The sequence below is a fragment of the Megascapheus bottae genome, chromosome 6 (genome assembly GCF_031878675.1).
Source record: "Megascapheus bottae isolate mThoBot1 chromosome 6, mThoBot2.hap1, whole genome shotgun sequence".
Classification (NCBI taxonomy): Eukaryota; Metazoa; Chordata; class Mammalia; order Rodentia; family Geomyidae; genus Megascapheus; species Megascapheus bottae.
Genome location: NC_143514.1, coordinates 18,765,444 through 18,781,606, shown reverse-complemented (window position 1 = coordinate 18,781,606; position 16,163 = coordinate 18,765,444). Strand labels below are relative to the sequence as shown.

The window sequence follows — 16,163 nt, the reverse complement described above, 5'->3', positions numbered from 1 at the left end:
GCTAGGCAAGCACTTTAACCACTAGGCCAAACTCCCGGCCCCACTTTTCTTCATTTTCTAAACTTTTTTTTTTTTTTTTCCAGTCCTGGGCTTGAGCTCAGGGCCTGAGCATTGTCCTTGGGCTTTCTCAAGGCCAGAGCTCTACCACTTGAGCCACAATACCACTTCCAGCTTTTTTCTTTGTATGTGGTACTGAGGAATCTAACCTGGTCTTCGTGCATGCTAGGCAAGCAGTCTACCACTAGGCCAAACTCATTTTATATAGTAAAATATACATAACATACTTATCATATGAGAACACTCACTGTCATCCTGCTTTGTACCTCATCTACTTTCTGACATTTCTTTCTTCCTTTCTTCCTTCCTTTCTTTCTTTCTCTCTCTCTTTCTTTGTTTTGGGGGTGGGGGAGGGGGAGCGCCAGTCCTGGGGCTTGAACTCAGGTGCTGAGCATTGTCCTTGGACACTTTTTGCTTAAGAATAACACTCTGCCACTTGAGCCACAGCACCACTTCCGGCTTATTCTGTGTATGTGGTTCCAGGGCTTTGTGTGTGCTAGGCAAGCACGCTACCACTAGTCCACACTCCCAGCCCCCTGACATTTATTTATTTATTTATTTATTTATTTATTTATTTATTTATTTATTTATTTATTTTTGCCAGTCCTGGGCTTGAACTCAGGGCCTGAGCACTGTCCTTGGACTTTCTCAAGGCTCTACCACTTGAGCCTCAGCACCACTTCCGGCTTTTTTGTATGTATGTGGTACCAAGGAATCGAACCCGGGTCTTTATGTATGCTAGGCAAGCACTTTAACCACTAGGCCAAACTCCCAGCCCCATCCTTGACATTTATTTTTAATCACCCTTATTTAAGAACACTTAGAACCTACTCTCAGCAAAAAAAAAATTTCAAATGCACAATGCAGTTGTTTTTTTGTTTTTGTTTTTGTTTTTTTTTGCCAGTCCTGGGCTTGAACTCAGGGCCTGAGCACTGTCCTTGGACTTTCTCAAGGCCAGAGCTCTACCACTTGAGCCTCAGCACCACATACAGCTTTTTTTTTCTATGTGTGTGGTACATACATAGAAACCTGGGTCTTCCTGCATGCTAGGCAAGCACTCTACCACTAGGCCAAATTCCTGGCCCCAAATTTCGTAACCTTTGACCAACATCTACCCATTCTCTTCTTCTTCTGAATTCTACATATAAATGAGATCACACATTTGTCTTTCTGAGCCTAACTTATTTAGCCTAATGTCCCATGGGCCCAGGCACGTAGATGCAAATGTCTGATCTCCTTTTATAAAGGCTGAATAATATCCCATTGTGTATATATACCACATTTTCTTTATCCATTCTCCATTCATCCATCAAAAGGAAGCCTAGAGAGCTGGGAGTTTGGCCTAGTGATAGATATTGCTCAGGCCCTGAGTGCAAGCCCCGGCATTGGCAAAAAAGAAAGAAAGGAAAAAAAGGAAAAAGAAGCCAAGATTGATACTTTATTTTGGCTATTATAAATTATCCTGCAGTGAACAGGGGAGTACAGATATCTCTCTAAGATTCTGATCTCATTTCCTTTGGGAAAGTACTGAGAGTGATAAGAGGTATGGCTCAAGTGGTAGAGTGCCTGCCTAGTAAGTGCTCAAGCCCTGAGTTCAAACCCAAGTAACTCAAAAAAAAAAAAAAGAGTTTTTCACATTTTCAGCACTTACATTTTGCCTTTTTGTTAATAGGCATTCTAACAGATATAATATAAATATAGTATTGTAATTTTTATTTCCTTTGTGAATATTGAGCATTTATTTTTCATATACCATATACCTTTTGACCATTTATATGTCTTTTTGAAAAATAGCTATTCAAATCCTTGTGCATTTTTTATTTTTTTATTTTTATTTTTTTGCCATACGTGGGCTTGAGCTCAGGGCCTGAGCACTGTCCTTGGACTTTCTCAAGGCTAGAGCTCTACCACTTGAGCCTCAGCACCACTTCCAGCTTTTTTCTATGTATGTGGTAGCAAGGAATTGAACCCAGGTCTTCGTGCATTCTAGGCAAGCACTCTACCACTAGACCAAACTCCCGACCCTCCTTGTGCATTTTTAAACTGAATTACTTTGTAAATATTTTGTCTTGTTCTGTAAGTTGCTGTTTCAGTCTTTTTGTTGTTGGTTTTGGTGTGGCGCTGATCCTGGGGCTTGAACTCAGTGCCTTGGTGCTGTTTCTGAGCTTTTATGCTTTAAGCTAGTACTCTATCATTTGGACTATGCCTCTAGCCATTTCTCAGTATTTTCCCAAAATAAATTTATTTTCAGAAATAAATTTACTTATTATTCATTATTTTATCTACTTTGTCAGTACTGGGTTTAAACTTAAGGCCTTGCATTTGCGAAGCAAGCACTCTACCATTTGCTTTTGTCATTTTCCTGGTAGATTATCATGCTCACATTTAGGCCAACTTGAGCTCCCACTTAGCTAAGATAACCAGTGCACACCACCACATCCAGATGCTTGTTGAGATCCCATTTCAGAAACTTTTTGCTTGCCTAGTCTGGAAACACGATTTTCCAAATCTCTACTTCCCTAGTACTCCCTAGTAGTTAGGATTACAGGAGTAAGCCACTGTGAAGAGCCTCCGAGCATTATTTTTTAATTAAAAGTTTTTAGTAGATACATAAAAATAGTACATATGTGTGGCCTATAATGGAACATTTGGATACTTGTATACATTGTGTAATGTCCTAGTTATAGTACACCTATTTGTGGCCTTTTTTTGGGGGGGGGGGCTGGGTGTGTACTATTTATTTATTTTTTAAAACATAATTATTTTTTATGAAAAAAATATTTAAAATTTTATTCTAGCTTTTGGCAATATGAAAAATATTATCATTATGTTATTCTACGTGCAAAAGCATACTAGATTTTTTTTACTATAACTTAGTACCACTGATCAATGTACTTTTCATCCTGTCATCCCTCCTCTTGTTTTTCCTGTTAAACCTTTTTATACTGTTGTAAATGGGTGTTAGCAGGTATTACTTGATTCCTTTTTGTATAGTTAGTTGTTATGTATTTTTGTATGTTGAGTTTGTATGCTGGTACTTTACTGAATTCATTTCTTAGTTCCAATACCACACAATGGAATATTGTCCAGCCTTTAAAAAATAGAAAATTATTGGGGCAAGGAGTTTGGCATAGTGGTAGAATGTTTGACTAGCATGCACAAATACCCAGGTTCGATTCCTTCGTACCACATACATAGAAAAAAAGCCAGAAGTTGTGTGAGGCTCAAGTGGTAGAGCTCTAGCCTTGAGAAAGCCCAAAGACAGTGCTCATGCCCCAGGACTGGCAAAAAAAGAAAAGAAGAAAAGAAAACAGTTGGGCTCAGTGGCTCATGCCTGTAATCCTAGCTTCTCAGGAGGCTGAGATCTGAATATCGGGGGCCAACCTGGGCACAAAAAGACCTGAGAGACTTATCTCTGGTTAATCACTAGAAAATGGAAAATGGAGCTGTGGCTCAGAGGTAGGGCAGTAGCCTTGAGCTGAAGAGCTCAGGGACAGCACCCAGGCCCAGAGTTCAAGCCCATGACCCACCAAAAAAAAAAAAATTTCTGGCATACACTACCAATAGAGATGTCCCATCAGAACATGCTAAGTGAAGTGAACCTGTGAGAAAAAAAATAAATACTGTATGATTTCAGACATATGAGGTACCTAGAATAGTCTAGAAAAATAAAAAGTAGAATAGTCGTTGCCAAGGCTAATAGAAGGCAAGTGTAAAGTTATTTGTTGCTTAAAGGGTAATAGCTTCAATTTTGTAAGATTAAATGTTTTTAAAAAAGAATTTACTGGCCAGGAGTTTGGCCTAGTGGTAGAGTGCTTGCCAAGCATACAGGAAGACGCAGCCAGGTTCGATTCCTCGGTACCACATACATAGAAAAAAAGCTGTAAATGGTGCTGAGGCTCAAGTTGTAGAGCTCTAGCCTTGAGAAAGTCCAAGGACAGTGCTCAGGCCCTGAGTTCAAGCCCCAGGACTGGCAAAAGAAATTACTGTGTGAGGGAAGGGGTGACATGGTCTAAAAAGAAATGTATTCTTCGGAGGGAAATGGGGACAAAAACATGAGAAGTGGGTAGCAATGTTTGTTATGTAATGCACCTTCTATCTGGTGAATATAATGTAACTCTTATATTAATTACAATAAAAATATATTTTAAAAAAATAAATATTTTTTTGGTTGGTTTTGAGGCTTGAACTCTTGGCCTGGGCGCTGTCCCTGAGTTTTTCAGCTCAAGGCTACTACTCTACCCTGAGCCACAGCCCCACTTCCCATTTTTTAGTGCTTAATTGGAGATAAGAGTCTCTGGGTCTTTAGTGCCCGGGTTGGCTTTGAAACCCAATCCTCAGATCTCAGCCTCCTGAGTAGCTAGGATTATAGGTGTAAGCCACCACTTCTGGCAAGAAATGTATTCTTTATGAGACTTATATTTTACTTAACTGTAATCCCTCTGTACATCATCTTTTTAATAGTAATGAAATTTAAAAAAAATTTAAGATGGGGCTGAGAGTTTAGCCTAGTGGTAGAGTACCTGCCTAACATGCACGAAAGCCCGGGTTCAATTCCTCAGTACCACATACATAGAAAAGAAAAAGCTAGGGGCCGGGAGTTTGGCCTAGTGGTTAAAGTGCTTGCCTAGCATGCATGAAGACCCGGGTTCGATTCTTCGGTACCACATACATAGAAAAAAAGTCAGAAGTGGTGCTGAGGCTCAAGTGGTAGAGCTCTAGCCTTGAGAAAGTCCAAGGACAGTGCTCAGGCCCTGAGCTCAAGCCCAAGACTGGCAAAAAAAAAAAAAAAAGAAAAAAGAAAAAGCTAGGGGCCGGGAGTTTGGCCTAGTGATTAAAGTGCTTGCCTAGCATGCACGAAGACCCGGGTTCCATTCCTTGGTACCACATACATAGACAAAAGCCGGAAATGGTAGAGCGCTAGCCTTGAGAAAGTCCAAGGACAGTGCTCAGGCCCTGAGCTCAAGCCCAGGACTGGCAAATAAATAAATAAATAAATAAAGAAAGAAAGAAAGAAAGAAAGAAAGAAAGAAAGAAAGAAAGAAAGAAAAATCTAGAAGTGGTGCTGAGGTTCAAGTGGTAGAGCTCTAGCCCTGAGAAAGTCCAAGGATAGTGCTCAGGCCCTGAGCTCAAGCCCAGACTGGCAAAAAAAAAAAAAAATTAATAATCTTAGTATGCCTGAAATATGTAATTTAAAAGCTAAAATGATAAATTGTATGAAACACATACTTTACCACAATTTAAAAGTCATATTACCTCCACTGAAATCTGGGTTGAATTCAAAGTGTTGAGGGCTCTGTGAAATTAGTAGGGACATTGAGTCTTTGGTTTTAATCTGAGCTCTGATTTCTCTTCACAGTGTAGCCTTCATATTCATGCTTCTTACAGCATCTCCCAAAAACTAAATGTTCCAATGGCTCCACTCTCAGAACCTAATGCTGTGGGCATAGTCATCGCTCATGGTAAGCACCCTCTCTCCTACCTCCATAGCCTTTGAAAAAAATTACTGCCGATGGCTTCTGTATGCCTTTAGTAGAATTTGTTTTGGACTGATACCAGGACTCAAACTCAGTACCTGATACTTCTCATTGGCTCTCACTCTACCAACAAAGCCATGTCTTTAACCCCTAGTAGAATTTCTTGCACTATAACAATGCTTTGAGGGTTTTTTTTTATTTGATTTTGTTTATTGATTGTTTGATTGATGATGGTTCTCGGGTTTAAACTCAGGGCTTGGGTGCTGTCCCTGAGATTTTGTGGTCAAAGCTAACACTCTATCACTTGAGCCACAGCCTAGTTCCATTTCTAGTTTTTGTTGTTGTCATCATCATAATCATTGATGCTATCGTTGTAGTCATTTTTTTTTTGCCAGTCCCAGGGCTTGAACTCAGGGTCTGAGCACTGTACTTGGGCTTTTTCAAGACTAGAGCTCTACCACTTGAGCCACAGCACCATTTCCAGTTTTTTTTTTCTATGTATGTGGTACCGAGGAATTGAACCTGGGTCTTCATGCATGCTAGGCAAGCACTCTACCACTAGGCCAAATTCCCGGCCCCCATAGACGTCATTTTTAATTGGAGATAAAATTCTCAAGAGATTTCCTGCCCAGGCTCTTTGAACCACAATGCTCAGATCTCAGCCTTCTTAGTAGCTAGAATTACAGGTGTTGGCCACAGGCTTCCAGCTTGCTTTGGCTTTTAAATATACTTCTACCTGAGAGAGTAAAGTGACTTCTTCCTCTACCAAGTTTTAGTGGTCTTTATTTCTACCGATGAGAATGAATTGATGAGCAATTATCAGAATTGTTTTGTCCGTAAATCCTCTCTGTTTCATTGTCAATTTGTGCTGATGAGATGGTGCTTTATGTTACAGGTAGTGTTGGGGATGCCATCTCAGTGATGGTCCCAGATGTCTACATCTCAGATGATGGGGGTTACTCCTGGACAAAGATGCTGGAAGGACCCCACCACTATACCATCCTGGATTCTGGAGGCATCATTGTGGCCATCGAGCACAGCAGCCATCCTATCAAAGTGATTAAGTATGCATGAGCTCAGCTCCCCATGCATACATGCAGAGTGGGCAACCCTGAGAATATTCGTTATTTATTAATGAGAAAGTCAGACTCTATTTCAGATTTTTGCTCTCTTCTAAGCTGAAGGGAAAGGGCTAGTGATTGTGTTTAGAGCAAGTTGAACTAAATGGGGTTGCTTTTTCCTTCAATCCCTTCTAACTAACAAGTTTTATCACACTGAAAAATACTGCTTTCTCAGCCCGGAGCGTGGCCTAGTGATAGAGTGCTTACCTAGCATGCAAGGAGATGCAGGTTCGATTCCTTGGTACCACATACTAGAAAAAGCTGGAAGTGGTGCTGTGGCTCAAGTGATAGAGCTCTAGCTTTGAGAAAGCCCAGAGACAATGCTTAGGCCCTGAGTTCAAACCCCAGGACTGGCAAAAAAAAAAAAAGAAAAAGAAAAATACTGTTATCTCTCAACAAAACTATTGCAGAAATGGTCAAGCACTCTAAATTGGAAATGACTTCTTAAGTACAAGTATTACCATGAAATTTCAGTTTATTGATTTACAGTCCTGGAAAAGAATGATGGAAAGGATGACACTGATTAAGATGCACTGGACATATAAATAGGCATGTTAAATTGAAACCCCTTTGTACAACTCTTTGAAGATAAATTTTAGAAAATTTAGAAGCCCATTGTTACTAGAGTCAGTGTACTTCCCTCCCTCCTTCCCTCCCTCCCTTCCTCCCTCCCTTTCTCTCTCTCTCTCTCTGTCTCTCTGTCTCTCTCTCTGTCTCTCTCTGTCTCTGTCTCTCTCTCTCTCTCTCTCTCTCTCTCTCTCTCTCTCTCTCTCTCTCTCTCTCTCTCTCTCTCTCTTTGCCAGTTTTTGGCCTTGAACTCAGGGCTGGGCACTATCCTTGAGCTTTCTTAAGGCTGGTACCTACTCTTTGAGCCACAACACCACTTCCAGCTTTTCCCGTGTGTGTGTTACCAAGGAATCAAATCCAGGGCTTCATGCATGCTAAGCAAGCACTCTACCACTAGGCCATGCTACCAGCCCCCTTTCTTTTCTTTACATCCATGTTTTCTATAAATGTATCTTTTCCCTTGCTTTGTTACTATGCTCAAAGAATTTTATAAACACATATAAAAATAGAACAATGAGAACTATTAAAATTTATAAATAAATGAATGAAGGGATGAAAAAAGGAACAGTGGGGAAAAGAGTAATATAAGGGTGAATTTGATCAAAGCACACTGTATGCACACATAGACACATTACAAAATTAAAATAGGCCAAGTGCCTGTGGCTCATACCTGTAATCCTAACTATTCAGAAGGCTGGGATCTGAGTATTGCAGAAAAGTCCCTGTGAGATTCTTATCTCTAATTAATCACTCAAAAACCAGAAGAGGCACTGTGGCTTAAGTGGTAAAGCCAAAGAGCACAAAGAGGCTCAGGGACAGCATTCAGACCCTGAGTCTAATGCCTACAACTGACCAACAAATTAACAATAATAATAAATAAAATAGCTTAGTGTCAGTGGCTCAATCCTGTAATCCTAGCTACTTAGGAGATTGAGTTCTGAGGATTGTGATTCAAAGCTAGTCCAGGCAAGAAATTCAATGAGATTCTTTTTTTTTTTGTCAGTCCTGGGGCTTGAACTCAGGGCCTGCGCACTGTCCTTGGGCTTTCCTCAAGGTTAGCACTCTATCACATGAACCAGAGCACCACTTCCAGCTATTTCTATGTATGTGGTACCGAGGAATCTAACCCAGGTCTTCGTGCATACTAGGCAAACACTCTACCAATAGGCCAAACTCACAGCCCTCAATGAGATTCATATCTCAGTTAGCCACTAAAAGAGCTGGAAGTGGAGCCGTGGTTTAAGTAGTAGAGCATCAGCCTTAAACACAAAATCTCAGGGATAACACCCAAACCCTGAGTTCAAGCCCCCGGACTGGCACAAAAAATTAATATTAATAATAATAGTTAACTAATTAATTGCCAGCAAGTAAATCATAACCTAAATACAGGTTTCCTCATGTTGGGCACTAAACAACCACATTGCTTTCCTGATATTCCCAGTACACTGGTCATCTGTCATGATCTTTCTCCAATGGTTATTTCAGGTTTTCCACAGATGAAGGTCAATGCTGGCAAACCTACACCTTCACCAAGGAACCCATCTATTTCACTGGTCTAGCATCAGAACCAGGAGCCAGGTCCATGAATATCAGCATTTGGGGGTTCACAGAATCTTTCCTCACCCGCCAATGGGTCTCCTACACCATTGACTTTAAAGATATCCTTGAAAGGAATTGTGAGTAACTTTTCTGGAATTTTCCAAGATTCTTCTTCCGAAATAATCCATCTGGTTTAATCCATTTTAGCTGGGACACACAAATATATATATATATATGAAAAGCGATTAGAAGGTGTTTCTGTGAGTGATCAAGCAATGGAATCAGAATAGCTGTTTTTTTGTTGTTATTGTTTCTTATGGGTCATGGGGCTTGAACACTGGGCCTGGGCACTGTCCCTGAGCTCTTCAGCTCAAGGCTACCACCCTACCCTACCCCTTGAGCCACAGTGTCACTTCAGGTTTTCTGGTGGTTAATTGGAGATAAGAGTCTCACAGACTAGGGGCTGGGAATTTGGCCTAGTGGTAGAGTGCTTGCCTAGCATGCACAAAGACCCTAGTTCAATTCCTCGGTACCACGTACATAGAAAAAATCCAGAAATGGTGCTGAGGCTCAAGTGGTAGAGCTCTAGCCTTGAGAAAGTCCAAGGACAGTACTTAGGCACTAAGCTCAAGCCCAGGACTGGCAAAAAAAAAAAAAAAAGAGTCTCACAGACTGGACTTTAGTGCTCAGGCTGGCTTTGAACTGAGATCCTCAGATCTCAGCCTCCTGAGTAGCTAGGATTACAGGTGTGAGCCACCACACCCAGCAGTTGCTGTTTTTCTTAGAACTAGAACTGTGGAGAGAAATATGAGGGCCACATATATAGCATAGATCATCTTGTCAACCATGTTATAAGAGTAAAAAGAAAGGTTAAATGAATTTTATTGATAGGTTTCTATCTTCCTATAAAACATTTGACGTGTAAACATTGAGACAAAATTGTTGAAATATTTCACATTTTGTTTTCTATCTATGAAATCTGGTGTAAGCTAAATGCTTAGAGCAAATCTTAGCCTGAAATTGCTGTGACTCAGTAGTACCTAATAGTACAGTATAGCTCTTATAGTGGTAGAAAGATCTCTTGTACCTTTATGAGACTGTTTTCTTTTTTGTTTTTGCCCCACAAGAACAGTACCTGTGAATGCTTATCTAAAATTATTTTGACATTTCAGAGGAATAGACAAATGCAGTGGACGGTAAAGAAGGAAGTGTTTATAAGAGCAGCTAATTGGTTGTGTTACCTCTCAAAATGTTGAAGTAAGGAAGTTTTCATGTGGAATTTTAGCTTGACAGTCACAACCACTGGGAAAGAGTGAAATCTACACTGACCTCCTCAAAGTGGTGTGACTTCACAGTAGAAGAAGACATGATAGAGGCTCAGAAAGTGGCTTCAGAAAGAGGCTGACAATGTATAAAGAGTGGTCAAAGGCAAACCCAAATTCTGTCCCAAAGGTTCTGATGTTACACCGAAAAGAGTGAAGCATAAAAGAAAACACTGGAGAAAGAATGGCCTTTGTTCACACATTGATATGATACAACCAAAGACTTAAAGTTCCTAGATGTTTTTATTGAATGTTGGTCCTTCTTCTTGGGTGTTAGTTCAGCGACTCCTTAAGAAGCAGAGCTCTCAGCTAGGTCCTTGCTTTTCTTTTCTTTTTTTTTTTTTTTTTTTTTTTTTTTGTGGGTCATGGGGCTTGAACTCAGCCTAGGTGCTGTCCCTGAGCTCTTCAGCTCAAGGCTACCACCATACCCTTGAGCCAAGCCCCACTTCTCATTTTCTAAAGGTTAATTGAAGACACGAGTCTCAGGTTCTTTTGTGCCCAGGCTGTCTTTGAAGCTTGATCCTCAGATCTCAGCCTCCTGAGTAGCTAGGATTACAGGCTTGAGCCACTGCACCCAGCTTAGGTCCTTGCTTTTCTACAAGATGTTCAAAAATGGTTTTAAAAATGAAGCCTAAAGAAACTGGCTGGAGTTTTTCCCTTAGCAGGCAGTTCTACAGTTATCTCTAAAATTTAACATCATTAAAAGATTTGTTAAGCACCTGCTCTCTAGCTGACTCTGTGGCTAGTCTTCACATCTTGAAGGATAAAAACCTAATCCACAGTCTTTAAGTTATAGCTTCGAGTAGGGTTTCCAAGAGTAAATGAAAGGATATACTGAGCTACAGAGTGTTGTCATCATCAATCCACAAAAGAGGCTGTTGTCCCTTCTGTTTTAAGCAAACTAAGACATGGGAAATTGAACTTAATGCTCCTGGTAATTAGTACCTTCTTCTGAGCAAAGATTCTCTGAAGTGGGAAATGCCTGGTCGCTCCTGTGACATTTGCTGTGGATGGAGGGCATTGGGTGGAGAAGACTGACAGCAGTTTCTCACTTCGGAAGAAACTGGAGCTCCCTTTGCAGGTTTCTACTTCAAGTAGAGATTTTTTTACTAATACTGAAAAATGTGATAGCAGGAAACTAGCTTTGGCACAGGGAATGCAATTACTAGTAGGCTCTAGACTAATGCCACTTTTTTGTTTGCAATTCCACACTAAAGCAATAGATCACATCACATATTCTAGTCTTCCCTCTCCTCGTTCCTCCCACAGCCTGGCAGCTGCTTCCTGTGGATGGGATGTGAACCGTGCAGCTTCCTAAACAGTGCGTCTATCTTTTAGGTGAAGAGGAAGACTATACTGTGTGGCTGGCACACTCCACAGACCCTGGGGACCATGAAGATGGCTGCATCTTGGGCTATAAAGAGCAGTACCTGCGGCTGCGCAAGTCATCCATCTGTCAGAATGGTCGAGACTACGTTGTAACCAGGCAGCCATCCATCTGTCACTGTACCCTGGAGGACTTTCTCTGGTACCTACATTCCTGAGATCCCTCTGTCAGCCCCTATCTTGTCTGAGAGAAAGCAAAAGACTGATACCTTATAGAGCTTAAAAAATAGGTATCAAGGGCCTGGGAGCATAGCTTAGTGGTAGCCTACCATGCACGAAGCCCTAGGTTTGATTCCCTGGTACCACATACTCAGAAAAAGCCAGAAGTGGGGTGTGGGGGGGGAGGGAAACGGGTACCAAGACATGTGAAAGGGTATCAATGTATGTGAATTAATGCACCTTCTATCTGGCAAATATCATGTAACCCTTTTACTAATTACAATAAAAAAAATATTTCTCAGGAAAAAAAAAAAAAAAGAAAAAGCCAGAAGTGGTGCTGTAGCTCAAGTGGCAGAGCACTAGCCTTGAGCATAAGTGTCCAAGGACAGTGCCCAATTCCCGAGTTCAAGCCCTAGGACTGGTAAAAAAAATATATATGGGGATATATATATATATATATACACACATATATACATATATATGTGTGTATATGTGTATGTATATATGTGTATTTTTATATGTATATATATGTACACACACCACACACACACATATATAGAAGCTGGACACCATGGCTCATCGTGCCTGCAATCCTGGCTACTTGGGGGGCTGAGATCTGAGGATCGTGGTTCAAAGCTGGCCCAGGCACTAAAATCCAAGAGACTCTTATCTCTAATTAATCATGAAAAAACCAGAAGTGGCACTGTGGCTCAAGGGGGTAGGGTGGTAGCCTTGAGCTGAAGAGCTCAGGGACAGCACCCAGGACCAGAGTTCAAGTCCCACAACTGACACAAACATTGGGCAGACTTAGCAACCAGCCCCAGAAATCCTGACCTGGCAATAGTAAAAGTAGGGAAGGTATGTAAAGAGGAAGAGGGGAGAAAATGATAGAAAATGGCAAGATAAAACACCAAAAAGGATGTTTCATGACAAAAAAAAAAGAAAAAAAATAGTTTTAGAATATCAGCCATCATTACTCCATATAAGACCTTTGTCATTCTAGTCAGTTACTGTCTTTCAGCACTTTGAAAACTGTCTTATTGTTGACTCTTGCAGTGATTTTGGCTACTTCCGTCCAGAAAATGACTCAGAGTGTGTGGAACAGCCAGAACTGAAGGGGCATGACCTTGAGTTTTGTCTGTATGGAAGAGAAGAGCACCTGACAACAAATGGGTGAGCTGGCCACATTGTGTCCCATCTGTTGTTTCAGACTCCAGTTCTTCTCCATCACAGACACTGTAGAAGGCAGACTTGGTAGGCTTTGAGAAACTTGTTCTACTTGAGGCTCCATATTTTCCGTGGCTTGTTGTATATGCTGGCCCACAACTCCTGCAGCAGATGTGGTTACTCTATTGCTACTGCCATTCTGGCCATGGCTCAGACTAGGCGCCCCTGCCTCTACCAGATGTGCCAAGGACCTTTACCACAGCCCAGCAGCTACGACCACACACTGCATACCTGACTCAGAAAGCAATACAGCCACCACTAGCAAGCATAAACTCATGGAAACAAACCTTCTTTTCTACCTTTCAGATACCGGAAAATTCCAGGAGACAGATGTCAAGGGGGGATGAATCCAACTCGAGAAGTAAAGGACTTGAAAAAGAAGTGCACAAGCAACTTTTTGAATCCCCAAAAGCAGGTATGTACAAACAGGTGTAGAGTTTAGGTACAAGTGCAAGGAAAGATCCAAATTAAACATTGAGTGCTTGTTACTAATTATACTTCAGTTGGCTTACCTGTGTACAAGAAACTGTTAGAGTAAAGGACTCAAGGCATACGCTCATCCTCTTAAAAGGTCATTTTTTGGTGGGGAAAACTAGTATTCTGTAAGGTTGTAAAATCCTAGAAGTAGAATTGTAGAAATTTCTGAGCTCCAGAGTCATTAGGTAAAACACTCAGAAAGGTTGGCTGTCAGTCTGATACATATATGTATGTTGAAATCTCATACTGTACCCTATTTTATGTACAATTATTACATGTTGGCTGAAATTTTTAAGTATGACAAAAAGAAGGACCATGACTCAGAGTGCTGGTAAGAGCATTGTACAATATAAGGTGAATCTTGTGCTAAGTCAAGTCAAATGTGTTCAAAATGGAAAACTGAACTGTGATAACAGTGGACTGCTTTTTTCTTTTCTTTTCTTTTTTTTTTTTTGCCCATCCTGGCTTGAGCTCAGGGCCTGAGCACTGTCCTTGGGTTTTTTCTCAAGGAGAGAACATGGGCTACTTTTGATATAGAGACAAGTTACAAAGCTAATTACAAAATTATGAAACTGAACTATGTGATTGGGGTTTGGAGAAGAGGAAACTTCTTTATTTATTCTTGATACAAATAAATAAGTAAATAAAAATGAATAAATAAAAACTAAAAGCACTGGGATAGCAATGTGACTCAGGGAGATAGGCTGGGTTCCCTGTTTCCCACCTGTAATATGAAAGGCTGAGCAGGAAATCTGTAGTCACTTCCTCTCTGCTGGGGTGAGAGACCGACAAAGGGTGGGACTAACGAGGCAATGGGAAAAGACTGTGTGGGTGTGTGTATTTGTAAGGGGGCAAGTTCCTCCTTCTCTGCACCCCTACCCTGGACTGCTGGTGGTTGTCCTTAGAGTGTTTGTGTGTGTGATTGCACAGGACTCCCGCCCACAGGGACACAGCTTGCCCCAGAATCCAGCTCTGCCTCCTCTTGGATACACTGAAAACACACACTTCCTATCTCCCACCCAGAAGCAGGTAGGTTTACACGCAAACAATCATGTGATAAGGCTTATTTCAAAACCATACCAAAAACAAGAAAAACATAAATCTTGGTGTCCTGTATAGTGGCTTCCCTATGGTATTGCACGTATACACTCATCCTCCCAGATGACAGTGCGGTTCTAGATTAGTTCAGCCTACTCCTGTCATGGTACTCCACCCTAAGATCTAAGACTTGTAAACAGGGCATGGAACAGTCACTATTACCATGTTTTATGTAGGCAGTTGCCAGGCTTTCGGTGTAACTTTGACAGTGAAACCCCTGTGCTCACAGTTTCTGGGCAGTTGTAGGTGAGATTTCCCTCTACCCGGTATGATGGTATCCTGGTAACACTGAGATGATCCATCTTGGTGGGTTGGAAAGGTACCATCATCAAATGGCTTGAACTGTAGGTCACTTAGAGAAATAAGGGGAATGAGCAGCCACTTTGAATGAAGTTCTAGAATTTCCATCCCTAAAAGCTTTTGTGTTTCTCTTTTACTTTATCAAGAATTCCAAGTCCAGTTCTGTTCCCATTATCCTGGCCATTGTGGGATTGATGCTGGTCACAGTTGTTGCAGGAGTGCTCATTGTGAAGAAATACGTCTGTGGTGGAAGGTAAGGGATGTGGGGGGAGGACGGAGAGAATGAATCAGAGGTACTAAATTCAAACTAGACTTCAGACAAGGCAGGCCCAAATCTTCCCATAGCTGATATTTTTTTGTGTTAGCTATTCTGCCTGTCTAGGTAACACGCTCTACAAGTATAAAAGCTGAGGAGTCAGTGCTATAAGAAACGTAAGGGCTAACGGAGGCTCCCCACAGGTTCCTGGTGCACCGGTATTCTGTGCTGCAGCAGCACGCAGAGGCTGATGGGGTGGACGCCTTGGACACAGCCTCCCACGCTAATAAAAGTGGTTATCATGATGACTCAGATGAGGTAAGATGCTGCATCTTCTTTGTGAGACACTTAAAGACAGAAAAGTAAAAGCAGTTGTTATATTTATGATCAAAATATGATTAGGAGCCAGGCACTGGTTGTTCACACCTAATTACTCAGGAAGCCAAGATCTGAGGATCAAGGTTTGAAGCCAGCCCCTACAGAAAAGTCTGTGAGACTCTTATCTTCAATTGACCACCAAAAAGCCGGAAGTGGAGCTGTTGCTCAAGTAGTAAGAGCACTAGCCTTGAACACAAAATCTCAGGGACAGCACCAGGCCCTGAGTTCAAGCCCTAGGACTGAAACAAAACAAAACAAAAAGAAAGGAATGATGGGGGCCAACAAAGGTATAATCTCCAAGCAATATCTTGATAACTTCAGGATTTGGTAAGCTCGGATACTAGGTGATGGCTTCCAAAATAGGAAATTTTAAATCTGCCAATAATATGGTACATGTCTCTCTTTCAGGACCTCCTGGAATAGCTCTTCAAAGGAGCTGGGAGCCAGCATGGATGTTGGAACCACAGTACCTCCTACACTCCCTGTGGCTCCGACTTGGGGAAATAAATAATTTCCCATTTGCGAGGGACCCAGCTCTGGTTCTGCTGCTTCCATCAAAGCCAAAAGGACCTACACTAAAGAAATGCAGGGTGGGGTGGGGAACCCTGAACACTTCCAACAATTGGCTTTGAGAAAAGGGGGTGGGGATTTTAAATTCTTTAATCTTTTATTTCAAGTTCTGTCTTTTGTTAAAGTATGGGCTCTGGGGTTTTGTTTGTTTGTTTGTTTTTTAAGGGAAATGAAGTGGAATTTAAAGGGATTGTTCACTCACCCCACACTTGCCTGGCCTGTGTCATAC

The 16,163-nt window shown here is 41.4% G+C and overlaps 1 protein-coding gene across 7 annotated transcripts in view; it reads left to right on the top strand.

Annotated features, from left to right (window-relative positions):
• Positions 1 to 15,367, top strand: part of Sort1 (sortilin 1) — a 76,183-nt gene extending 60,816 nt beyond the window's left edge. For 4 of the 7 annotated variants that reach the window (XM_090334344.1, XM_090334343.1, XM_090334348.1 and 1 more), the window contains exons 12-20: positions 5,417 to 5,519; positions 6,430 to 6,598; positions 8,708 to 8,898; positions 11,422 to 11,611; positions 12,685 to 12,801; positions 13,162 to 13,270; positions 14,263 to 14,361; positions 14,877 to 14,983; positions 15,190 to 15,367. In XM_090334344.1, the coding sequence (XP_090190470.1) occupies positions 5,417 to 5,519; positions 6,430 to 6,598; positions 8,708 to 8,898; positions 11,422 to 11,611; positions 12,685 to 12,801; positions 13,162 to 13,270; positions 14,263 to 14,361; positions 14,877 to 14,983; positions 15,190 to 15,352 (1,248 nt within the window). In that variant the 3' untranslated portion in view covers positions 15,353 to 15,367. The remainder of the gene's footprint in view (positions 1 to 5,416; positions 5,520 to 6,429; positions 6,599 to 8,707; positions 8,899 to 11,421; positions 11,612 to 12,684; positions 12,802 to 13,161; positions 13,271 to 14,262; positions 14,362 to 14,876; positions 14,984 to 15,189) is intronic. The other 3 variants (XM_090334347.1, XM_090334346.1, XM_090334345.1) reach the window with 2 other exon arrangements.
• The last annotated feature ends 796 nt before the right edge of the window (positions 15,368 to 16,163 follow it).